This window comes from Aulonocara stuartgranti (genome assembly GCF_965226115.1).
Source record: "Aulonocara stuartgranti genome assembly, chromosome: 19".
In the NCBI taxonomy this organism is placed as follows: domain Eukaryota; kingdom Metazoa; phylum Chordata; class Actinopteri; order Cichliformes; family Cichlidae; genus Aulonocara; species Aulonocara stuartgranti.
Genome location: NC_138955.1, coordinates 28966010 through 28992755, shown reverse-complemented (window position 1 = coordinate 28992755; position 26746 = coordinate 28966010). Strand labels below are relative to the sequence as shown.

Sequence of the window (26746 nt, the reverse complement as noted above, 5' to 3'; positions counted from 1 at the left end):
ATACGCCGGTCAAGCACATCCCGAACATGCTCAATGGGTGACATGTCCGGTGAGTATGCTGGCCATGCAAGAACTGGGACATTCTCAGCTGCCATCTGCCCTGAACAATGTGAACCATGATTCATCCGTGAAGCGCACACCTCTCCAACGTGCCAGACGCCATCGAATGTGAGCATTTGCCCACACAAGTCTGTTACGGCGACGAGCTGGAGTCAGGTCAAGACCCCGATGAGGACGACGGGCATGCAGTTGAGCGTCCCTGAGACGGTTCCTGACAGTTTGTGCAGAAATTGTTTGGTTGTGCAAACCAATTGTTCCAGCAGCTGTCTGGGTGGCTGGTCTCAGACGATCTTGGAGGTGAACCTGCTGGATGTGGAGGTCCTGGGCTGGTGTGGTTACACGAGGTCTGCGGTTGTGAGGCCGGTGTGATGTGCTGCCATATTCTCTGAAACGCCTGTGGAGACGGCTTATGGTTGAGAAATGAACATTCAATGCACGGGCGACAGATCTGGTTGACATTCCTGCTGTCAGCATGCCAATTGCACGCTCCCTCATTGCTTGTGGCATCTGTGGCATTTTGCTGTGAGACAAAACTGCACATTCCAGGGTGGCCTTTTGTTGTGGGCAGTCTGAGGTACACCTGTGCACTACTCATGATGTCAGATCAGCATCCTGATGTGGCACACCTGTGAGGTGGGATGGATTATCTCAATATAGCAGATGTGCCCACTACCACACATTTGGACTGATTTGTGACCACTGTTTGGGAGGGATGGTTATATTGTGTATCTGGAATGAATTTTAGGTCTCTACGTCCATCCCATAGGGAATGGGAGCAGTAACAAAGGTGTTGCGTTTATATTTTTGTTGAGTGTATATTGGCAACTTATGTTGGGGAGAGAAGTGTGTCATGACTTAAGTCTCAAGAAGAGGTTCCCAAAGTGTGGGGCCCGCCCCCTGGGGAGGGGGGGGGGGGTGCAGAGCCATTGCAGGGGGGGGGCATGGTAGCATAATGGACAGGTTTTTGGCGGGGCTTCCACACATATGCAAAGCAGGGTATGAAGCATCGCCAAATATGTTTCCAAACCAACTGCCTTCCAAGCCAAAGACTAGAAAATATTGTGAAGCATATCTTCCCTTTGGCTTTACCTGCACAAGGCCAAGATAGGCCTCCCCTGCAGAATTGGTTTTCCCTGCGTCGGGAGCACGAACTGGGTTCTCCAAATCACAGACAAACAGTATCCCACATTCTTGATGTTTAGGTCACAAACACTTCTTATAATGACCAACTATATGGGCTCAAATTGTGGTCATAAATATTTTGTATTTGTAAATCAGGATTTGTATGTGTAAAACGAATTCGTATGTGTGTAAAAAAGGTTTGTGTGTGAACTGAGCCAAAAATACACGTGAAACTCTGCACTCAAGTTTCAAGTTACAAGTACGAATTTTGACCCTATTTTTCTTCCTTTCATCTGATTGGCCAATGTCATGTCAATCACAAATTTAACTATCCAATCAGAGAACAGATAGGTTTGGCTATTGGAGGGGTGCTTTATGGAGCTTCAGGTCCTTGAAGGGAATAAATGCCCTTTTACATGCCAGCCCAGCGTTTTCCTTCATCACCACAAGGGAAAACAGTCTGTGGTCGTCCGAGTTTGGTGATTTTTGTGTGACAGGTTTACGTGCTTAATACAGGGACCTCTAGAGCCTTTTCAACAGCGCTGCGGACCTCGGGGTGGGGAGGGGGGGCAGTGTTGTGGAAATGACAGTCTTCACTAGTGGGGATAGTTACAAAGCATTCTTCGTTATGAATTAGCATACATGTTTTTACTGAACATTTGAAGGACCAGCAAAAAAAACCCAAACTCTTGTAGAGGACATAAAGTCAGAGATAGAAACGACAAGGAGCAGGTGCATCTAGTACAGGTAGAGCTGCTGCAAAAACCCACAGAGCTCAACAGCCAGCGCAACAAATTCTGGATCCTTGGCCTTTAGTTAGCATTAGCAGCACATGCTGCCGCCGATGTGAAAGGACCTTTAGGCTGCGCACTGTGACTCACAGCAATGCTCCCAGATCAGCACTAACTTTGTGTTAAACTAATCCCAAAGTAATAATGGTATTTATAACCACTGATATACCACAACTTTATCCTTTCAACAGCTACTGAAAGTTAGGGGTAGTGATGTGTGGATCGATCCTGAAATATCGGTTCCTCCAATACCAATCATTTCTGTTCTAGAATCGATTTTCACATTAAAATATCGATATTTTAGTAATTTAGGGTGATAAATGCATTTTACAGTGTTTATTTATCAGATAAAATACGTTAAATGTCACCGTTATTATTGGCCAGCCCGGAAACAGCGGGGGTGTCCAAATTCAGAGGCTGCTTCCACCTGAGAACCCGGCCTTCGCGGTCTAAAGAAAGCCGGGTAGTGACCATCTCCCCCACCAGTTGTAGAGCCCTCCAGGTGGCTCGACGCACCGGCGGCACCCTGCTCCAGGGCTGGGCCCCCATGCACCCACCCGCCCACAACCCCGGCAACACACCAACCAGGACCCAAGCCCCCGAGGCCCGGCCCGGGCCCCAGCCCAGAGAGGGAGCGCCCCCAGAACCTCACGCCCGTCCCGGACCCACCCAGGGCCAGAACCCACGTCCGTCAGCACAGACCCTCCCCTAGCCCCGCTGCACGCAGCCGCGAGGAAATAGTCACCTGAGAGCCAACAGAGCCCCTAACCGGACATGACCGCTACCCCGGGTTGAGCCCCCCAAGGAAGATGCCTCCGGGGAACCCCCCGACGCCCTAAGCCTGTCCCTACCCCCACACCAATCACAACAGTGAAGGCGGGACCAAACTATGACCCCCCACCCCCACTAGGTGATGGAGCTGATAAAAGGAGCCCAGAGCAATTGATCTGATGTGGTGGCAGAGGCTGTATCAAGACTAATATGATCTAATAGATAATTTCTATATTGGTTAGAATTAAGATTATTTTTATTTTTCCAGTTCATGAGGACAGTTTTCTTGGCTATGCATAGGGCAGTGAAAACCATATGGGCTATATTCTTTTCTGAAGTGACATTATCTAAGCTGCCCAACAAACACACTAAGGGGGAAGTTGGAATGTTACATTTCTGACACTTTGATAAGTCTTCACATATCTCGCGCCAAAACTTTTGCACTGGTGGACAGAACCAAAGAGCGTGGATGTAATTGTCTGGTGTATTGCCTTGACAGTGTGAGCAGTTGTTGGAAGATGTAAAGCCCATCTTGAACATCCGATGACCTGTATAGTGCACTCTATGTAGTATTTTGTATTGTATTAATTGCAGACTGGGTTTTTTAATTAATTTAAAGAATTTTAAGCAAATCTGAGACCAGAAGTTTTGGTCTAAGCTGACTGATAAATCTGCTTCCCACTTTGCAATAGGAAGGGATATTGATTCATCTAATTTAGAAAGTGTTCTGTATATTTTAAATAATAATTTGGGGAATTTAAGAGTAAGAAAATATGCCGCACTTAGTGGTGTTTGTAATTCAACTTGACTGAGGTTAAATTTCTTTTTTACTATGGATTTAATTTGTTGATATTCTAAAAATCTTGTCGATCCCATATTGTGCAACTAGTCTGTCAAATGGAATAAATTCTGTTCCCTCTAATATATGTTCTAAGTATTTAATTCCTTTACAACTCCATTCTGGGAAATTAATCATATTATTGTTTTGTAATATGTCTGGGTTATTCCAGATAGGTGTACGTTTGCATGGGATTAATGAAGATTCCATTATTTTTAGAAACTCCCACCATGCTGTCAGAGAAAAGCTGATGTTGATACTTTTAAAGCATTCATGTCTTTTGATGTTTGAGCTAATAAATGGTAGGTCTGAAATCTCTAGATCCTTGCATAGTGCCTGTTCAACATCTAGCCAGGGCTCATCTAAGAAGGTATATTTTAACCATTCTGAGATGAACTGAAGCCTGTTGGCTAAGAAGTATTGGTAAAAATTAGGCAGATCTAATCCTCCTCTATCCTTGGTTCTTTGTAGCGTTTTTAAGCTGATACGCGGGGGTTTATCTTTCCAAAGGAATTTGGAAATATATGAATCCAGAGATCTGAACCAATCTTGTGATGGTTTGTTAGGGATCATCAAAAATAAGTAATTTATTTTTGGCAAGATCATCATTTTTATAGTGGCGACCCTTCCCATGAGTGATATGGGTAAAGATTTCCATCTAGTCAGATCGCCTTCTACTTTCTTTAGAAGTGGGATGTGGTTTAATTTAGTTAAGTCTGAAAGCTTAGGAGAGACATTAATACCTAAATATTTAATATTTCCGGATTGCAGTGGGGCAGAGGAAGAATTATGGAAGGAGCAGTTAATGGGGAGAACTGTAGATTTTGGCCAGTTAATTGAATAATCTGAAACTCTTGAAAACCAGTTTATTAAAGTAATTACCTCAGAGAGGTTGGTTTGTGTGTTTTGCAGAAAAAGCAACACATCATCCCCATAGAGACTGACTTTATGTTCTATGTTCTTACATTTTGTTTTATGCCCTTAATTGTTGTAGCCTGTCTAAATGTTGCTGCTAGAGGTTCGATAAAAATTGCAAAAAGTGAAGGGGAGAGTGGGCATCCCTGTCTGGTGCCCCTCAGGAGACAGAAGCTGGAGGATGTCTGGTCATTTGTTCTGATACGAGCTGTTGGGGAATTGTATAATATTCTTATCCAGTTTATGAAAGAGTTTCCAAAACCAAATTTGTGTAAAGTTGCGAATAAAAATTTCCAGTTAACTCTGTCAAATGCTTTTTCTGCATCTAGAGATAATATTATGGTTTCGATGTTTTTATCGTATGAGTAGTCTATTAAATTAAGTAATCTACGAGTGTTTGTTGAGGAGTGCCGACCTTTTATGAAACCAGTTTGGTCAGGATGAATTAAGAGGGGGGTCATTTTCTCTAATCTCTTTGAGAGAGCTTTGCAGATTATTTTAAGGTCTACATTTAAAAGAGAAATTGGACGATAGCTTGAGGGAAATAAAGGGTCTTTGCCTGGTTTTAGCAGGAGACTAATGTTGGCAGAATTCATATTTGGTGGTAGTCTGTCATTTTCCTCGATTTCCTGCAACATGCCGTGGAATACTGGTGCCAAAATTGTCCAGAATTCTTTGTAGAATTCTGCAGGGAAGCCGTCTGGACCTGGAGCCTTATTACTGGGCATACCTATCAGGGCTTCCTGGAGTTCACTTGGCGTCAGTGGCGAATCCAGTTCCATTGCTTCACTGTCTAGTAATTTTGGAAGAGTTACGTTGTCAAGAAACAGATCAATTTCATTTTTAGATGGGTTTATTTGTGGTGAGTATAAAGTTTCATAGAAATCCCTAAAAATGTTGTTTATTCTTCCAGGATCATATATTGTGTTCCCCGATAAATCTTTAGCAGCACATATAGTTGTTTTTTCTTTCTTTATTTTTAGCTGGTTAGCTAGAAATCGACCTGATTTGTTACTGTGTTCAAAATTCTGCAAGCGTAGTCTTTGTATAAGGAATTGTGTTTTTTTATTAATAATTTCATTTAATTCTAGTTTTGTTTTGCATATTTTGTTCAATGTTTCCTGATCTTGGTTGCACGCGTAGGCTTCTTCTAGTGATTTGATGGTTTTTTCTAATTCCTGAATATTTTTGTTTTCTTCTTTCTTTTTGTGTGATGAGAAAGAAATTATTTTACCTCTCATCACAGCTTTCCCTGCTTCCCATAGAACAGAAGCAGATATTCCGGGAGTGTCATTAAAGTCTAAATATGAAGTCCATTCCTTTTTAAAATATTTAATAAAGTCTTCATCTTTTAGTAGTGATATATTAAATCTCCAGTTTTTTCTTGGCGTAGTGTTATTCTTGTGCATTAGTGTTAAAGATACAGGAGCATGATCGCTGACAGCTATAGGATGAATCTCAGTGTCTGAAATGTCACACAGCAGTGAGCTGCTGACCAAAAAATAATCCAGACGAGAGTAAGAGTGATGAACATGCGAGAAAAAAGTATATTCCTTACTGGTGGGGTGAAGAGAGCGCCATGCATCGCAAAGACCAAAGTCGCTCATATACTGATTGATTATATTTGTGGACTGCCAATTGCGCTGAGTTCCTGTTGTGTTGAGCCTATCCATGTCTTTATTTAGTCCAAGGTTGAGGTCACCGCCAAGAATGAGTGTGCAATCAAGGTGTTCAGAGAGTGCACTAAAAAATCCGTGGAAGAATGAGGGTTCATCAACATTTGGACCATATATACTTACAAATACATAGTTTTTTGTTCAATATTGATAGTTTAATAATTAGAAATCTACCCTCTGGATCTATAACTGTATCGAGTACTGTAAAATTAACATTTTTATGTATTAAAATTGCTACTCCCCGTTGTCTAGAATTATAACAGGCTGCAAACACGTTAGGAAACTCAGGTGTTTTAAGTTCGTTTAAACCTGTGACAGGTTTGTGAGTTTCTTGTAATAAAACAACATCTGTAGTTTTGTAGTAGCCTGTAGTTTTTTAAGCTGGTTAAATATCTTTAACCTCTTTCCTCTGGAGCCAGCTCCATTTACATTCCATGTGACAAACCTCAGCATGCCCATAATTGTGTGTGTATGTCTAATGATGTACGCTGGGTGTTTCGTTTAGACAGGTGGAGAGGATGTGGAAACATCACTTGTTTGTAAAATAGAAAGAGAAAAAGAAGTGTGGTGAGAGGCTCCATAAGTCTGACTATGTGTGTGAATATTCACTAATATGAACAAGCGTGGCTTGTGTTATGTGTCCTGCAAATCTGTGCGTGCTGTGAGGCTGTTGTGAATGTGCTGCCATTGAGCTGATGTGTTTGCGTGATCGTGGTGTGAAAATATGGAGAAATAGAGGGTGTTGTTTGTAGGTGAGTGGGGAAGTGGGTGATCACAGCAGTGAAAGACAAGAGAAAGAAAGAAACCACATGAACTGTGAGCAACACCAAAAAAAAAGAAACGAAACGGAAACATTCCAATTAAAGCAATGACGGAGGGTGACGGTGTTATATCTGCTATGACATCATATTGATATTACTAGGTTAAACTCATGTTAAAGGAGAGAGTGTGAATGAATAAGAAAAGAGTGTAGCGGGTTCTTATCTGGAGTGCAGTCAATATAACCACGGTGTGGTGCCGGGGTCGCTGTAGAGCTGTCCGTCCACGTAGAGCCGGTCCACGGCGATGACAGCACGGGAGCCTTTCTGGATAAAGCTACGTCGAACTGGGAACAGGACCTTGCGTCGTTCCAGGATCTCTTTGGGGAACTGGTCGTTCACGCTGAAGTCAGTTCCTTTCAGCTCTCTGCCGCGACTCTTCACCTGTTCCTTTTGTTTGAATTGACCGAATTTGGCCACAATAGGCCGTGGTCTCCCGGTCCGCGACCGCACGCCCCCCAAGCGATGCACTCTATCGAAATCGATGTTCTTTACGGTGTCCTCCGGCAGCTTCAGGTGGATTTTAATGAAGCTTTTCACCGTTGCCTCTGCGTCCTCTCCGGCAGATTCTGGAATACCAGAAAACACAAGATTATCTCTCATGCTACGGGCTTGTAGATTGATAACGGATTCTTTTATTTTTTTATTTTCAATGTTTAGCTGGGTCACGTTATCGGTGAGAGATTTAACCGACTCCCGTAGCGTGGCATTTTCAGCGGCAAGCGTTTCCACCTGCTGCTGGCTGAATTCCAGGGATTCTCTCAGAGATTTAGATTCCCGGTGTAAGATCTCCACCAGGGCCAGCCTCGCATCGAAACTGGACAATCGCTTGTCGATTGACTCCAGGATGTCTGTGATGTCTTTGCCGGCAGGCGATGATGTACCGGGGGAGTCTGCTGGGCGACATCTCTTCGATGACGGCGTCTCAGTTTTAGCCGGGGAAGATGCACTCAGGGCCTTCTTCATTACTAAATCTTGAAAACAGCGGTCGATGTAATCTTGGAGAGCGTCTAAACTCTCCCCGTTGTCATCCAGGGTGATAAAGGTGATAGGACAGATGATGTTAGTTATATGACAATTGATTAGTATATTTGGTAATACTGAAGCTTGAAAAACCTTTGTTAAACTCTATGCTACCATTTGCTTTTTTTTTCTCCGCCAAAATCTCTGGCGTCTGACGTCACCTACAACATGGGTCGCTTACCTTGTCTGTCACTTCCCTGATGGACAAGGGACTTTCTCTGCAGGAGGGGAAGATACAGGAGAGGTGGAGGAAGATCTCAGCCTGGGCGTTTACTGTCTTATGTAGACTGGAAGATGAGTGGATGGTGGGGTGGGTGCAGTTTTCTCTGTGGTGGGGTTGGGTGGACTGTCCCGGGCTCTGTGGGGCCGGGAGGCGCTGCTGCACTGGGCCCCGGTCTGGATGGGCCTGGGCCCCCTTTCCCTGGTGGGTCGCGGAGTATGGGGGTGCCTACTGGGGTCAGCGGGGGAGCTGGCCCCAGGGAGGGGTTACCTGCCCCTCCCTTCCTTCCCTCCCCATCTCCAGCTGCCTCCCTCTTCCCGCTCCACCACAACCACCCACACATGTAGGGCCTTGGAGTAGGGGTATGTCACCAGGGTGCAGAGGAGGCTACCCCCCCCCCCCCCCTCTGTCCCCTTCCGGCTGCCTCTGCCTCAATTTTATCCCACAACTTAGACATTCACATTATTCACACTCTCATTACACATACATATAGGATCTTGGGGGTGGGCACAATCACGGAGTCCATATTACCATCAGGGTGTACACCTCACCCCTGGCGTCGTTGCCCACCTCTCAATTTTAAATACACTTAGACATTGAGGGCTATCAGGAGGGACTATGCGCTTACCTGCTGCTCCTTGGCAGGTAGCTCCATGCCCTCCTGGGTTTTAATTGCACCTTAGAACACACATGCATCAACACTACAATGAGCGGGTGGAGGGAGGTTTGGAGTCTTCTCCCACCCCCATTCTCTGCGGCCTGCTGGAGCGGGAGGGCTAGGAGGAGTTGGCCGTCCGACTGGGGAGGAGTGGGGCCTCCCTGCTGCTACGGAGTCGGGGTGGTCTGCCTCTCCCCACCTCAGGGAAAAGGGTAACACCACCTGGGTCTGGGTGCAGTTCCCCCCACCAGGGGCAAGGGTACCTAGACCCGGTTTGTAGAGTACGCTTGGGGAGTGTGATCGTGTGTACAGCGTCTCTTTATGTCTGTCTCCACGTTGGTTGAGTGTGGAGTGAGTGTATATGAGAGCATGAGGGGGGGAATGGATGTTTGTGTCTGTGTGTGCCTGTATGTCTGTGTCTATATGTCAGGTTGGGTATCAGACACCACCTCTCTGGGGACACCTCAGGCCCTCCAAGGTTTGGAGGCCTATCTCCACCCACCACCACTTCCCCTGCCAGTGGCGGACTCCCTCAGGTGTCGGTGCGTTGGTGGTTCTTTGTGTCTGGGGGTGGGCATCCAGGTACACACCGGCTCACTCCTTGGCGGCCGCTTATCGGGGCCTGGAACCTGGGGCTCGCTCGGACCACTTCGGAGGTGGGGTGCCCCCGGCCTCTCGGCCCGGGGCTCGGTCACTCAGGCACAGCTGGCTGCCGGCGGAGCTCACGGGCGCGTCACTGCAACTCCCCCTGGCTTCTGCTCCGCGGCTGCTGAGTGAACTTGTATTTGTTTAATTGTTTACTAAACGTAAAAGCAAAAAAAGCTTGGGAACCACTGATATAGGGAGTGATTTGATATCAGGCTGTACATACCTCTATCTCACACTGTTAGTACTTCCAGCTACAGTTGCTAGGAGGTTAAACCTAGTGTCTAATAAATTATTCTAGACAATATTTTTTCTGTTGGTTTTCAATCATACTTTGACTTCTCACCCCCTCCTTTCCAAACAGCTAAGAAACAAGCTGAATCAGGATCATAGTGGCAGGCTGCAGCAGCAGAGAGACAGCTTGAACAAAAGGAACTTGGAAGTAGCTGCGATGGACCGTCGGTTGGTTGAACTCCGGGAACGGCTCTGGAAGAAAAAGGCTGCTTTGCAGCAGAATGAGAACCAGCCAGTGAGTTTATATAGGAAAAAAATATCAGCAAAAGTAGATTTCTACAATTTCAAGGTTTTTTTGTTTGTTTTTTGTACAAAACATTTATTTTTGCTTTGTTGTTGTTTGCTTAATATACAAGTACTGATCGAAAAGGCTGCAGCAGTCAAACATTTCTGCTCACTCTAGGTGGCTTCAGACTGTACAGCCCCACAATATAGCATGGGCTCCAGAGTGGCAGCGGTGGGGCCGTACATCCAGTCATCCTCCACATCAAGCTCTCAGGGGCCACCTGTGCCGGTCCGCCAGGAGATTCTGGTGAAGCCAGCATACCCAGATGGCACTGTCACCCTGCCCATGGCTGATTCATCACTGAAGCCACCTCCTAGGCCTGTCAAACCAGCCTCAGGTACATGTTTCCGTGATGTAAGAAATATATTTTTCTATGTTTTGAGTCTGTCCTAGCATGCTGAAACACTATTTGAGTCTGAGTTAGTCACTTCTATTTCTAGTACCAAAACTCTACTTGATGTAGTTATCTCTGCCTCACAGGTTTCAACACCTTAAAAACAAGCAAGATCTTTGACTGGGAAAGCTCATTTTCCGAATCCAGTAGGGGTTACGAGCATGCCTCCACTCTGCCTCGCATGTCGAGTCTAAGCTGCCGCAACTCAGGTCAGTTAGGTCCTGTTTCTGTTTTACCTTTTGCAGAAAGAGGATTTAAACTTTCTATGCCTTTACAATCATTTGTTACTACATTTCTAATCTGACACATAAACGTTCAGGCACGCTGATTCTTTGAGACATTGAGACATTCACTGAAAACCTAATTTAAGGATGGTCTATCCATGCATTCATAGAATACCATGTACAAATGACAGGCTAATCAACCTGAGAATAGAAGGAATGAGATCTGGGAGATAGAAAATTGTTTAAACAAAGTCCCATGGATGTTAGAGTTACTTTCTCTTTTCTAGGTGGTGAGACCGCCATAGACAAGAGCTACTCTGGGTCCGACATTCCTCCTCCCATCCCCTCACGATCTAATCGTTCCACAGAGAACCTGCTCAGGGACAATCAGGTATCAGTGGGCTTCCATTTAGTCTCTACATCTCATACAGCTAAAATCAGGAGAAAATCCTGTTTTGTACATACATTAGCCGCACCTGACTAAAAGCCGCAGGTGTTTCAATGTTGACTTATCATATGTAAGAGAATATGCACAAAGCGAATTGTCAGGAAAGAGATGGCTGTTTGGAGACACACCCCTTTTATTAATATTTTGAAAAACAAGTTATGGGTACATATTTGCATAACTTTTTAGGTATATGTACAAGTAGCGGTAATTACAAGTACGAAACATATACTGTGCTTCATAAATGAGTAAGAAATGTAGTACATAACAATAACCTACAGCACACCAGAAAAATAGCTTCAGACTACCTTTTAGGCTCAGGTGCAGTGACACGGCTTTAACAAGAAGAAAAGTCAGTCATTCACCACCATCTTTCTCTTCTTCCTGCGCACTAAAACCACCAAAGTCCTCTTCTCCAGTGTCGGAAACGAACAGGCTCAGGGTGGCTTCGTCATCCACTCTCAGCTTCTCTCCTTTGTTGTCACTTTCAAAACCAAACAAATCCTCGTTGTCAGTGTCAGAGTCGAACACCCTCAGAAGGGCCGTGGCGGTGTCCTCCTCTCCATCATGCAGCAGTCCAGCCCTTCGAAATCCGTTGGTGATCGTGGATGTTTTCACACTTTTCCACGCTGTCAGAATCCACCGGTGGAGTTGAGCATAACCTGCTTTTCGCAAGTTTATCGCCGCTCATCATCCACGCCTCCCGCTGAACGCGTAGTGCTACTTTGAAGTTTGTTTTTCGCGCTACTTCGTACGGCACTACGTTGCCTGGCGGACGGACATGTGACCAACATACAACTCTTGAACCCCGATACTGTGTGTCTGATCACATGCCCTTTCGCCAGGCAACGTAGTGCCGTACAACAGCGGAACAAACAAAACAAATCCTCTTACGATATCACAAAAATCATGGACAATCCATAGAAAAGCTGCACCTGACTAAAAGCCGCAGGGTTCAAAGCTTGTGCAAAAAGTAGCGGCTTATAGCCCGACAATTACGGTACAATAATTGTAAGGCTAAATATGAAAAGTCAAACTCAAACCGGTTAATAGCTGCTGAGCACTTACAATTTTAATGTAAAGCCATTTTACATTTCAGCTCATTTTGATATTTGATTTATTGCTTCATTTTCTGTATTTTGCAGTTATATCATCAATCTCTGAGTATAACCCTGTGTTTCCACGTTTGCTATATTTTACTTTCAGGTCTCATCCAAAAGTCTTTCCAAGTTGACAGCACCTCCTCCAGTTCCCAGCAAGCCCAAACCATTCCGATCTTCTGGCCTGTCAGCCTTCTCCAAAGCCCCCTATAACACTGGCACCTTCCCAGGTAAGGTGAAGCCAGTTGGGGCCCCCCTCAGGGCTCCAGGAATTCTATCCAGTCATAGCAACACCCTCCCTTTGCCCAACAAGCAGGAGAGTCCTCCAGCTGCTGCTGTGCGACCCTACACCCCAGAACTCTCTGATTGTCCCCCACCTGTGCTTCAGAAACCTCAGACCCTGGCGGCTTCCTCAATCTACTCGATGTACACCCAGCAGGCTACACTGGGGAAGGGATACCAACACAGTGGCCAAGGAACACTGCCTCGGAGCCAGCCCCGAGGTAATCCACTGATACGATTGCCCGTGTATTAGAATACTCTTCCTGTTAAGATAGGGCTGCACAATTATGGCCAAAAGGATTTTTCTGATTATTTTGATCAGTGTAAGATTGGTCCTTGGAAGCACTGGTCCTCCTTATTCACCAAAATGTAGTATATGTCTTAGTAGAAAAATATGAATTTAAAAAATTTCACCAAAACACCAAAATTCAGTCAACAGGGGAGAGGCTTTTGCATTTACATCGTTGCAGAAAAATAAGGTGTGTGCGACAAACTTGCCAACACTTGGTCTTGGGGTAGAGCATCACTTCCTGTTCCTGTTACAGCACACAGTGGTGTTTTCTGTAGCTTATTTCGATTCAAATTTGATCTAAAAACTTATATTATTACATAGTGTAATCCTTAAATGCTTTATCCAAAGCACACTTTCTGTTGAATAACCTGCTAATTATATTCAAAGTATTCATTCATCTTTAGGGACTCACTACCTTAGCTTAGCTCGTAGCCGACTGACTAGTACCTTGGCCTCTCCACTCTTCACACCACCACACCACCAAACTGTCCATGTCTCTAATAATTTCCCCCCCACAAAAAAAGCGTGACTATCGAGAGTTGGGATCAGGAAGCAGAGTCGCAGTCTTACACGCCTCTCCACAGCTTCTCTCCCCCTGTTATCCCCCAAAACCCCTTAGAGACTGTGTCTGTTCCCAAACCAAGAAAAAACAAACCAAAAATCAGCAAAATAATGACTTAAACATAAAAAATAACAACAAAAGAAAAACATAGTATCCACAAATGCACCAAAGAGTAAAATAGTGTCTATTATTAAATAATATAAGTCGGGGTGTGACAGCAATCTTCCACTCCAGCTTATTAATCAACCAAAGACACAGGCAGAGTTGTAATTTATTTGAAATTACAGCCACACAAACAGCTTTATTTGTTATTGTTCACTTGGGCCTCGTGGTTTCTGGCTGTTTTCTCAGAATTTTTATCTGATTTAGTGCTCAGCTCGGATAGGATAATTATTGTAGGTGATTTTATCATCCATGCATTTAATCCGTTGTATTCAAAATGAAAAAATAACCCACCCACCACTTTAATCATACACTAGATCTTGTTATGACATATGGGATCGAAACTGAACAGTTAACAGTATTTCCTGAAAACCCTGTTTTGTCTGATCGTTTACTAATAACATTTCAATCTACAATAATGGATTACACAGCAGTGAGGAATAGATTTCATCACAGCAGATGTCTTTCTGAAAGTGTACAAGGGGAGGAATTATATCCTTAATTTAAGGATATTATTCATCCCGTTGTCTTCTTCAATGTCATGTGCCAACACAGTGCAGATCAGCAGTAAAAAATTACTCATAACAATCTCACAGATGTAACATCATGTACTTTCAGAACCACTGATATTTATTTTGTCTCTTTTTCTCCAATTGATCTTCCTGAGTTAACTTCAATAATTACTTTATAAAAAACCATCAGTGGTCCTTTAGACACCATTTCTACAAAACTGCTCGCAGAAATCCTGTCATTACACTGAGGACACTGAGGTGAGACCAGGCATGAACAGGACCAGATACCAGACAACCTAGGCTAGAAATACAGGGAGTGCAGAATTATTAGGCAAGTTGTATTTTTGAGGAATAATTTTATTATTGAACAACAACCATGTTCTCAATGAACCCAAAAAACTCATTAATATCAAAGCTGAATGTTTTTGGAAGTCGTTTTTAGTTTGTTTTTAGTTTTAGGTATTTTAGGGGGATATCTGTGTGTGCAGGTGACTATTACTGTGCATAATTATTAGGCAACTTAACAAAAAACAAATATATACCCATTTCAATTATTTATTTTTACCAGTGAAACAAATATAACATCTCCACATTCACAAATATACATTTCTGACATTCAAAAACAAAACAAAAACAAATCAGCGACCAATATAGCCACCTTTCTTTGCAAGGACACTCAAAAGCCTGCCATCCATGGATTCTGTCAGTGTTTTGATCTGTTCACCATCAACATTGCGTGCAGCAGCAACCACAGCCTCCCAGACACTGTTCAGAGAGGTGTACTGTTTTCCCTCCTTGTAAATCTCACATTTGATGATGGACCACAGGTTCTCAATGGGGTTCAGATCAGGTGAACAAGGTGGCCATGTCATTAGTTTTTCTTCTTTTATACCCTTTCTTGCCAGCCACTCTGTGGAGTACTTGGACGCGTGTGATGGAGCATTGTCCTGCATGAAAATCATGTTTTTCTTGAAGGATGCAGACTTCTTCCTGTACCACTGCTTGAAGATGGTGTCTTCCAGAAACTGGCAGTAGGACTGGGAGTTGAGCTTGACTCCATCCTCAACCCGAAAAGGCCCCACAAGCTCATCTTTGATGATACCAGCCCAAACCAGTACTCCACCTCCACCTTGCTGCCGTCTGAGTTGGACTGGAGCTCTCTGCCCTTTACCAATCCAGCCACGGGCCCATCCATCTGGCCCATCAAGACTCACTCTCATTTCATCAGTCCATAAAACCTTAGAAAAACCAGTCTTGAGATATTTCTTGGCCCAGTCTTGACGTTTCAGCTTGTGTGTCTTGTTCAGTGGTGGTCGTCTTTCAGCCTTTCTTACCTTGGCCATGTCTCTGAGTATTGCACACCTTGTGCTTTTGGGCACTCCAGTGATGTTACAGCTCTGAAATATGGCCAAACTGGTGGCAAGTGGCATCTTGGCAGCTGCACGCTTGACTTTTCTCAGTTCATGGGCAGTTATTTTGCGCCTTGGTTTTTCCACACCCTTCTTGCGACCCTGTTGACTATTTTGAATGAAACGCTTGATTGTTCGATGATCACGCTTCAGAAGCTTTGCAATTTGAGACTGCTGCATCCCTCTGCAAGATATCTCACTATTTTTGACTTTTCTGAGCCTGTCAAGTCCTTCTTTTGACCCATTTTGCCAAAGGAAAGGACGTTGCCTAATAATTATGCACACATGATATAGGGTGTTGATGTCATTAGACCACACCCCTTCTCATTACAGAGATGCACATCACCTAATATGCTTAATTGGTAGTAGGCTTTCGAGCCTATGCAGCTTGGAGTAAGACAACATGCATGAAGAGGATGATGTGGACAAAATACTCATTTGCCTAATAATTCTGCACTCCCTGTACAGATAACTAAACTAGGAACGATTGACAGAGAAAACTGGTGGTGGTCAGAAGGCCCGGTGGCGCGGTGTCCGGCAGCCTCGCCTGTGTCAGTGCGCCGGGAGTGCGCAGGGTGGCTGTGGCTACAATGTAGCTTGCTATCACCAATATGTGTGAATGTGTGCGTGAATGGGTGGATGACTGAATGTAGTGTAAAGCGCTTTGGGGTCCTTAAGGACTAGTAAAGCACTATACAAATACAGGCCATAAGCCTGTCTCCTAGAAGTAAAATACGGAGTATTTCACTCCATTAATTATACCTGCATGATGGATGTAAATAAAACTTATAGCCCAGTACTTGATAGCATTTCCTCTGTGATGTTGTACTTGTTCAGACTATATTTTGGAAACTTCACCATGTGAGGTGAAGGGAACAGCTGTGACTGGTATTTACTGGCATGTTGTCAGGGACTGATTTAGATACCACTTGATTTGCCTTTGCTTTGTAGTTTATTGGCAAAGCAAGCTTTTTCAGTATCAGTATTTAGGAAAAACAGGTACTTATCTATCAATAATGAAGTTTTTTGGGGGAGTTTTTTTTCCTCTCACCCCAAACAATAATCAAACATGTAATTTGTAATCTGTGCTTTTGTTTAATGGAGGTCAAATAGAGCTTGCTGTGAGAAATGTCTTGTGAATCCATGTATTCTCTTTCTTTTCTTAGTGTATGGAAAACCAGTCCTTCCAGCCAGCAGCAGGCAGCAATCAATCAGCTCAGAAAACCATTCCTTCAATTCTGAATTTTGTGCACCTGACGGAAGTGAAGCTGACAACAGTTGCCCAGGTAACACTGAAGGTATCGGAGGAGAAACAGCGGAACACAGTATCCCTTGCCCGCTCAGACCCACCAAGCTCCTCCCCTTCATATCAAACTCTCACAGGAACCCCAGTGATGCTGACCTGGATAATCTGCGTCGCTGGCTGCAACATGCACCCCGACCCCTGAAGAAACGCAACTCAATCACAGAGCCCGAAGGCCCAGCAGGACCCAACATTCAGAAACTGCTCTACCAGAAAACCACTCTGGTTGCTATGGAAACCATCCCCATGGAGACGGCTAATTCTGCAGGGATCCATATACAGCCTACAGTTCATGAGGACAGGATGGGTGGCATAGATGGAGTAGCCAGGGTTCAGGATGAAAGTGAAACTGACTTGAAAGAGCCACTCCCTGAGAAAAGTTTGACCCCACCCCCACTACCCCCTTGCTCACCCATCTCTGATCCTACTTCCTGCCACTGCATGCTATCACTGCTGGAAGACAAGGACAAGGAGAAAGAGAAATGTCCATCAACCTTAGCTCACCAGGAACCGTTTCTAGAGGAGTTCCCTCCTTACCCACCCCCACCTTACCCCAGCTGCGGGGAGTTGGAAGAGGGAGATGATACTGTTCCCCTGCAGCCACCAGAGGTTGCAGGACAGGTCACAGTTCTGCCGGTGAGTGAGGTGACTCAGATTTTGAGAGGTTATTAAAAATCCAGTTTGCCTAAAATACAAACACAATTTTTTTTCTAATTTATTGCAGTTCTGTTTTCTTCTTAGGGTAAGAAATCAAACCTCCATAAAGCTGGCAAAGAGCGAGCCAACCACAATTTGCGGGTCAAGTTCAACCCTTTGGCCCTGCTACTGGATTCATCTCTGGAGGGCGAATATGATCTTGTCCAGAGGGTTATCTATGATGTGAGTCACACAAAACAAATAGAATAAAATAGCCCATTATTATCATTGTACATGTACCAAAAAATTGTGGGAGCTACACACTGCTATACTTATTTTATAGATCCACTAAAAAGATTTATACTTGCAAATTCCTTAATTGTTCTTCACCCCAGGGTATATGGTCAGTATGTTACTGTGTGTCTTTCAGGTGGATGACCCTAGTATGCCGAACGACGAGGGCATCACAGCTCTGCACAACGCAGTTTGTGCCGGCCACACCGAGATTGTCAAGTTTTTGGTTCAGTTTGGTGTCAATGTTAATGCTGCCGACAGTGACGGCTGGTGAGCCTATGTAGGAAACAGTAGAAAACATGGGCAGTATAAAAGATGGACTTAGCCATGGTGACACCTCCGGACATAACTTCCGGATGTTATGTCTGTCTTTTACATTGTCTATGGTAGGAAGAAAACAAATTAATTTGGCACAGCACCAGTCCTTATTAACTAACTACTCATTCTCCTTCTGTTCGTGTCTCCAGGACGCCCCTTCACTGTGCTGCCTCCTGTAACAACGTTCAGGTCTGTAAGTTCCTTGTCGAGTCTGGAGCAGCTGTATTCGCCACAACATATAGTGACATGCAGACAGCTGCTGACAAGTGCGAAGAGATGGAAGATGGCTATGTCCAGTGCTCCCAGTTCCTCTATGGTGAGACAAAACCTGTTAACATATTAACAAAAGGGGTTCAGGGAGATAAGCCTCATAGTTCATAACACATTTGTTGATTTCAAGGACAATTTCGCAAATCTTTCAAGGGGTTGAGCGTGTTCTGTAGCAACAAGAGATTTACTGATTTATGATGGGTGTCTGTACAGGTTACAGGTGAGTTTGGAATTTGCTTAATTGTTCTTTAGGAGATTTAAAAGATCTTGGGTGCCATAAGGATCTTGTTGTGATCTGCCTGGATTTTGAGGACTGTTGAATAGGTTCATGCATTTTAAGGGGGTTTGGTTCAGACCAGTTATATCAAGGAAGTAAATCAATTTTGTAAAAGTTTTCTAGACTTGTGAGGCTTGTGTTTCAGCAAATGGACTTGGACTTAAAGTAGTTTAAATTTGTCTCAGGTTATTACATTTTCACATAAAAGCTTAAAGAATATCAGACTCATTAACTTTTAATCTATTTTTGTCTTTTTAGGTGTTCAGGAGAAGATGGGTGTGATGAATCACGGTGTAGTGTATGCCCTGTGGGACTATAAGCCTCAGAGTGACGACGAGCTTTGCTTCAGTGAGGGTGACTGCATGACAGTGCTGAGAAGGGAGGATGAGGTGGAAACGGAGTGGTGGTGGGCACAATGCGGTGACCATGAGGGATACATTCCCCGAAACCTTCTGGGGGTGAGCCGCCCATGCCAAATTTAGCAGAGCTTGTATAAACATTTTAGACTGAAGCTACTCATAAGGAAATGTTCAGATTTCTGGGTTTAGGGTCCCATTACATCAGCATTTAAAACTTTCTTGTTAAAGTAAAAAAGCATCCCAGGAGAATATCAGAAAAATGTAATAAAGAATAAGACGGTAAGATTTCCTAATGTGCGGGAATTAAACTGTCTAGTCTGCCAATCTGTTGCTACTTCAGGTTGGCCTTAAATCACATGTTTTAATCAGATTTAAAAACTGCTTTGAGAATCCTGTTACTTAACAGTCTTAAGTTTGACGTTTCAGTATTTAATGTTATCTTAATGGTGTTTTAATGAGAAACTCTATCTTTCATTCCCAGCTATATCTGAGGATTAAGCCCCGGCAAAGAAGCCTGGCCTAAAAGACGGCTTGTGTCTCTTTCAGAGGACTACATGTTTCCACGAGAGAAGTGCATCATGGGAATAAACCTCTGGGTTCTTATAGTAGAGGAAAAAAAGTCAGATGTTGTTGATTTTTAAAAAATAAATGTAAAAAAGGAAATGTTTCTCAATCTTTCATTGAATGTGAAAAGGATTTAACCTCATCTGGATTTCTCAGGAGCTTTTTTGCATATTTGTCACACTTAAACATTTCAGATTTCATGGTTCCAAATTACAGTCGTCCATGTCTTCAAGCAGCAAAACAGCCATAGACCATCACATTACCACCACCATGTTTGACTGTTGATATGGTGTTATATGAAATGCTGCATTATTTTCACAACAGTTGTAATAGGGTTAAATTTAAATTTAAAAAAAAAATGCAATTCTTTTTCTTGGCAGTTCGCATTTCAGCGATTCCTGAGATTAGGGACAAAACAGGTAAAAAAGTTATTTTTTGATTTTTCAAAACATATTTACATATAATTGTTACACAAAGTTTTGGCTGTCTGAGTATGTTTTGGTACAATCTCCCAGGTGTTTTTTAATTTATGTTTTTGCTGGGGAAGTGCAAGGTTTTTGTCAACACCATCAGACACAAAGAAATGTAAGTATATATATATATATATACACTCAACAAAAATATAAACGCAACACCTTTGTTACTGCTCCCATTCCCCATGGGATGGACGTAGAGACCTAAAACTCATTCCAGATACACAATATAACCATCCCTCCCAAACAGTGGTCACAAATCAGTCCAAATGTGTGGTAGTGGGCACATCTGCCATATTGAGATAATCCATCCCACCTCACAGGTGTGCCACATCAGGATGCTGATTTGACATCATGAGTAGTGCACAGGTGTACCTCAGACTGCCCACAACAAAAGGCCACCCTGGAATGTGCAGTTTTGTCTCACAGCAAAATGCCACAGATGCCACAAGCAATGAGGGAGCGTGCAATTGGCATGCTGACAGCAGGAATGTCAACCAGATCTGTCGCCCGTGCATTGAATGTTCATTTCTCAACCATAAGCCGTCTCCACAGGCGTTTCAGAGAATATGGCAGCACATCCAACTGGCCTCACAACCGCAGACCTCGTGTAACCACACCAGCCCAGGACCTCCACATCCAGCAGGTTCACCTCCAAGATCGTCTGAGACCAGCCACCCAGACAGCTGCTGGAACAATTAGTTTGCACAACCAAACAATTTCTGCACAAACTGTCAGAAACCGTCTCAGGGACGCTCAACTGCATGCCCGTCGTCCTCATCGGGGTCTTGACCTGACTCCAGCTCGTCGCCGTAACAGACTTGTGTGGGCAAATGCTCACATTCGACGGCGTCTGGCACGTTGGAGAGGTGTGCGCTTCATGGATGAATCATGGTTCACATTGTTCAGGGCAGATGGCAGCTGAGAATGTCCCAGTTCTTGCATGGCCAGCATACTCACCGGACATGTCACCCATTGAGCATGTTCGGGATGTGCTTGACCGGCGTATACGACAGCGTGTACCAGTTCCCACGAATATCCAACAACCTCGCACAGCCATTGAAGTGGAGTGGACCAACATTCCACAGGCCACAATTGACAATCTGATAGACTCCATGCGACGATGTGTTGCACTGCATGAGGCAAATGGTGGTCACACCAGATACTGACCGGTTCTGGGTCCCCAGACCCCCAATAGCACAAAAAACTGCACATTCCAGGGTGGCCTTTTGTTGTGGGCAGTCTGAGGTACACCTGTGCACTACTCATGATGTCAGATCAGCATCCTGATGTGGCACACCTGTGAGGTGGGATGGATTATCTCAATATGGCAGATGTGCCCACTACCACACATTTGGACTGATTTGTGACCACTGTTTGGGAGGGATGGTTATATTGTGTATCTGGAATGAATTTTAGGTCTCTACATCCATCCCATGGGGAATGGGAGCAGTAACAAAGGTGTTGCGTTTATATTTTTGTTGAGTGTATTTAAAGGTGTCAGAATAATCATATTGTGGAGGTAAGCATCAACGATACAGAGCTCTCAGTTCTCACTCCTTCTTTATTCGTCTCCAACATGAACTGCGCATATCGCGCCACAAAACACAGGAACACACTTCCTATACACTGGGTGTGAGTGGAGCCCTCTAGTGGTCCAACACGCTCCACTCACACCCAGTGTATAGGAAGTGTGTTCCTGTGTTTTGTGGCGCGATATGCGCAGTTCATGTTGGAGACGAATAAAGAAGGAGTGAGAACTGAGAGCTCTGTGTCGTTGATGCTTACCTCCACATTGGTGACCCCGACGTGATTGAGGAGCTTTTCGGCTCGTTCAGTGTCGGAGAAGGCGTAGCGCCGAAGAAGCAGCTCTTTGATGGCAGCGTATTTCCCTTGGGCGGGTGGGTCCCGGAGGAGCGCCATCGCGCGACGGGTGGCCAGCGGGTCGAGCGAGGCCACCACATGGTGATACTTCGTGTCGTCAGCCGAGATGCCGCGAAGGGCGAACTGAGCCTCCACGTGTACAAACCATGACGGGGGGTCATGGAGCCAAAAGTCCGGCAGTTTCAGCGCCACAGCGAACGTAGCTGTAACAGGAGGCGGAGGTCCGGCGGCCGCTGATGCATCCATAGCGGAGTCTGTGTTATCTGCGGCCCGTTGCATGCTCGAGTCAGGGGTCACCAATGTGGAGGTAAGCATCAACGACACAGAGCTCTCAGTTCTCACTCCTTCTTTATTCGTCTCCAACATGAACTGCGCATATCGCGCCACAAAACACAGGAACACACTTCCTATACACTGGGTGTGAGTGGAGCCCTCTAGTGGTCCACCACAGTATGATCTTTCCTTGCAGGTGTAACCATGATCATTTTTATACATATTGCAGTTTGTTGCTCATTATAGAGTTGTGCTCAAGTTAATAAGGGTTAAAAGCTACAGTCAGCGCGATGTTTGGCTGATCTATGGACTGGAGTGACTTTGAGCATAGAAGGCCGCACGCGCTTACATAACACTGATATCATGCTTTTCTTTGTGATTTTTTATTCAGTTATATCTTTTAAGTTTTAAGTAGTGGCAGTTAATTAAACAACATTCATTTACAGTGTTGGGACTAACGCGTTATTAAGTAACGCGTTAAAGTAACTACGTTATTATTGTGGTAACGAGCACGGTAACTAGTTATTATGCCAAAATCAGGAACGCGTTAGTCGTTACTGGGATTTAGATAGGGTCGTTACTCGTTATTTCGTGTGGTGGCTATTGTGGAGCTTCCACAGATTCAGTAACATTAGCAAGTGGTGGAGGCCAGCAGGTGGATGAGAGAAAGCAACATGTTCTCGGGCTGGAGAAAGGGGACGCAGAAGGAAAAGAGACCCGAGGCGGCCGCCGGTCCAAGTGTGAACTGAACTTCAGGTAAGAAGTTATGACCTGCAGTCTCTCTGGGTCAGATATGAACCAAGTTTAGGTGGAGTTTATTTTCGTTATTCTGACTTTTTCCGTACTGCGTGCTAGCTAGCATGACGGAGTTTCTATACAGCTGGGTGGGTGCTATGAAGTTAATGATGTTGAACTTACAGGTCATCGGATGTTCAAGATGGGCTTTACATCTTCCAACAACTGCTCACACTGTCAAAGCAATACACCAATTACATTCACGCTCTTTGGTTCTGTCCACCAGTGCAGAAGTTTTGGCGCAAGATATGTGAAGACTTATCAAAGTGTCTGAAATGTAACATTCCAACTTCCCCCTTAGTGTGTTTGTTGGGCAGCTTAGATAATGTCACTTCAGAAAAGAATATAGCCCATATGGTTTTCACTGCCCTATGCATAGCCAAGAAAACTGTCCTCATGAACTGGAAAAATAAAAACAATCTTAATTCTAACCAATATAGAAATTATCTATTAGATTACATTAGTTTTGATACAGCCTCGGCCACCACATCAGATCAACTGCTCTGGGCTCCTTTGATCAGCTCCATCACCTAGTGGGGGTGGGGGGGTCATAGTTTGGTCCCGCCTTCAATGTTGTGATTGGTGTGGGGATAGGGACAGGCTTAGGGCGTCGGGGGGTTCCCCGGAGGCATCTTCCTTGGGGGGCTCAACCCGGGGTAGTGGTCATGTCCGGTTGGGGGCTCATTTCTGACTATTTCCTCGTGGCTGCGTGCAGCGGGGCTAGGGGAGGGTCTGTGCTGATGGACGTGGGTTACTGAGCTGGTAGCCTGTCTGCCCCTGGGTGGGTCCGGGATGGGCGTGGGGGTCTGGGGGCGCTCCGTCTCTGGGCCGGGGCCCTGGCCGGGCCTCGGGGCCTTGGGTCCTGGTTTGTGTGTTGCCGGGGTTTTGGGCGGGTGGGTGCATGGGGGCCCATCCCTGGTGCAGGGTGCCGCCGATGTGTCGAGCCGTCTGTGGGGCTCTTCAACCGGTGGGGGGGATTGTCACACCTTGCAGGAGCTTTCCTCTCCTCAGGAACTCTCTGCAGGAGGGGGAGATACAGGAGAGGTGGAGGAAGATCTCAGCCTGGGCGTCTATTGTCTCATGTAGTCTGGAAGATGAGTGGATGGTGGGGTGGGTGCAGTTTTCTCTGTGGTGGGGCTGGTGGACTGTCCCGGGCTCTGTGGGGCCGGGGGGCGCTGCTGCGCTGGGCCCCGGTCTGGATGGGCCTGAGCCCCCTTTCCCTGGCGGGTCGCGGAGTATGGGAGTGCCTACTGGGGTCAGTGGGGGAGCTGGCCCCAGGGAGGGGTCACCTGCCCCTCCCTTCCTTCCCTCCCCATCTCCAGCTGCCTCCCTCTTCCCGCTCCACCACAACCACCCACACATGCAGGGCCTTGGAGTAGGGGTATGTCACCAGGGTGCAGAGGAGGCTACCCTCCCCCTCTGTCCCCTTCTGGCTGCCTCTGCCTCAATTTTATCCCACAACTTAGACATTCACATTACTCACACCCTCATTACACATACATATAGGATCTTGGGGGTGGGCATGATACACGGAGTCCAAGTTACCATCAGGGTGTACACCTCACCCCTGGCATCGTTGCCCACCTCTCAATTTTAAATACACGTAGACATTGAGGGCTAGCAGGAGGGACTATGCGCTTACCTGCTGCTCTCTGGCAGGTAGCTCCATGCCCTCCTGGGTTTTAATTGCACCTTAGAACACACATGCATCAACACTACAATGAGCGGGTGGAGGGAGGTTTGGAGTCTTCTCTCACCCCCGTTCTCTGCGGCCTGCTGGAGCGGGGGGCTGGGAGGTGTCGGCCGTCCGACTGCGGTCTGGGGTGTGGGGCCTCCCTGCTGCTGCGGAGTCGGGGCGGTCTGCCTCTCCCCACCGCAGGGAAAAGGGTAACACCACCTGGGTCTGGGTGCACTTTCCCCCTCCAGGGGCAAGGGTACCTAGACCCGGTTCGTAGAGTACGCTTGGGGAGTGTGATCGTGTGTACAGCGTCTCTTTATGTCTGTCTCCACGTCGATTGAGTGTGAAGTGCACATGAGAGCACGAGGGTGGGAATGGATGTTTGTGTCTGTGTGTGCCTGTGTGTCTGTGTCTATATGTCAGGTTGGGTATCAGACGCCACCTCTCTGGGGACATCTCGGGCCCTCCAAGGTTTGGAGGCCCATCTCCACCCACCACCACTTCCCCTGCTGGTGGTGGACTCCCTCAGGTGTCGGTGCGTTGGTGGTTCTTTGTATCTGGGGGTGGGTGTCCGGGTACACACCGGCTCACTCCTTGGCGGCCACTTATTGGGGCTCGCTCGGGCCACTTCGGAGGTGGGGTGCCCCCGGCCTCTCGGCCTGGGGCTCGGTCACTCAGGCACAGCTGGCTGCCGGCGGAGCTCACGGGCGCGTCACATGCAACTCCCCCTGGCTTCTGCTCCGCGGCTGCTGAATGAGCCCTCATCTGGGACTCTCAGCTCCTACTGGGACAGTGATGCGGCTGCCCCTCTGTGGGTCTTCCTTGGTCTCTTGTGTTCTGGGGGCCTCTGGATGTCTGGAGTTTTGATCTCCTCCATACCTGCTTGATACCATAGAGGACAGGGCTGTGGCTCCCCACACTCCCTAGCAGATCATTACATGGAGAAACCTTTGGAATGCAATCTACAGCAGGCGGTGCTGGACCAAGGCCAGGAAGATCGTGAAGGACCTCAGCCATCCCAACAACAGACTGTTCTCTCTGTTGAGGTCAGGAAAGCGATTCCGGTCCCTGAAGACCAACACAGAGAGACTGAGGAGGAGCTTCTTCCCGCAGGCGATACGGTCTCTCAATCACACCACCACACAGTACTGACCCACACATATGGTTCTTACACACACACTGGACATTCTGGACATTGTTTTCACTTCATCACTTTAAGCATATTTGCACTGCACAAGACACTTACAAATGTGGATTGCACAACATGGACATTATATTCTTCATTTCCATTTAATACTTGTACAGCTGCTGTTATTGTGTATATATATTTATATTTCTCATACATTCTTATATATTTCTATACTGTGTATTGTGTATTTTGTTGTACAGTTATTTTATTTTCAACTTTAATTTATATATTTTTATTTTATTCCTTCCTAGTTAAATTTACCCTTTTCATATTTATTTCCTATCTTATTCATAGCCTTTTCATTTTTCTTTAGGTCACGAGCAGTTGTGTAAGCATTTCACTGCATATCGTACTGTGTATGACTGTGTATGTGACAAATAAAAATTTGAATTTGAAATAGAATTTGACGGTCCAGGCGTGGGATTTCTCTCGTGGAAATATGAACATTATCTTTTCCTTTCTATTGGTAGGTGGCACAGTGCACTTGTGGCAAGTAAGCAAGCTAGAAGACTGGCAAAGTTATGGAAGCAACACATTAACAAGAGAATTCTGAGTAAAACCAAAGTTACTTTCCCTAGTAACTAGTTACTTTGAAAGTAACGAGTAACTTGAAGTAACTGAGTTACTTTTGAGAGAAGTAACTAGTAATGTAACTAAGTTACTATTTTAAAGTAACTTACCCAACACTGTTCATTTAATATTACATACCTGATTCAGAGCATTACACACAGATCAACTTAACAATCTGCAGAACCTTGTAGCTGCAATGTTGTGTCTCCATAAGGGACAGTTGGCTCCGGGAGATAAGTGGGAGTCAGTGCCTGTCTTCGAGGAGGAGAGAATCTTCCTTTGCCGTGTCAAAAGTAGTCAACAGGTTCATATTGAAGTGAATTTCATATTAATACAGGTTTTGTTTCTTGGCAATTCTGCGGAC

At 45.4% G+C, this 26746-nt stretch overlaps 2 protein-coding genes across 2 annotated transcripts in view; both read left to right on the top strand.

Moving 5' to 3' along the window:
* LOC309695574 (gap junction gamma-1 protein-like) overlaps positions 1-26746 on the top strand; it is a 73427-nt gene that overhangs the window by 1396 nt on the left and 45285 nt on the right. The gene's annotated exons all lie outside the window — the stretch shown is intronic.
* Positions 202-19611, top strand: LOC309695571 (apoptosis-stimulating of p53 protein 2-like). Its single transcript, XM_082516308.1, has 12 exons — positions 202-693; positions 9902-10066; positions 10235-10454; positions 10598-10720; positions 11023-11126; positions 12387-12783; positions 16666-17438; positions 17544-17681; positions 17869-18002; positions 18200-18366; positions 18856-19055; positions 19438-19611. Exons 1-12 carry the CDS (start codon positions 676-678, stop codon positions 19477-19479), a joined length of 2481 nt encoding a protein of 826 aa, XP_082372434.1. The 5' UTR covers positions 202-675; the 3' UTR covers positions 19480-19611.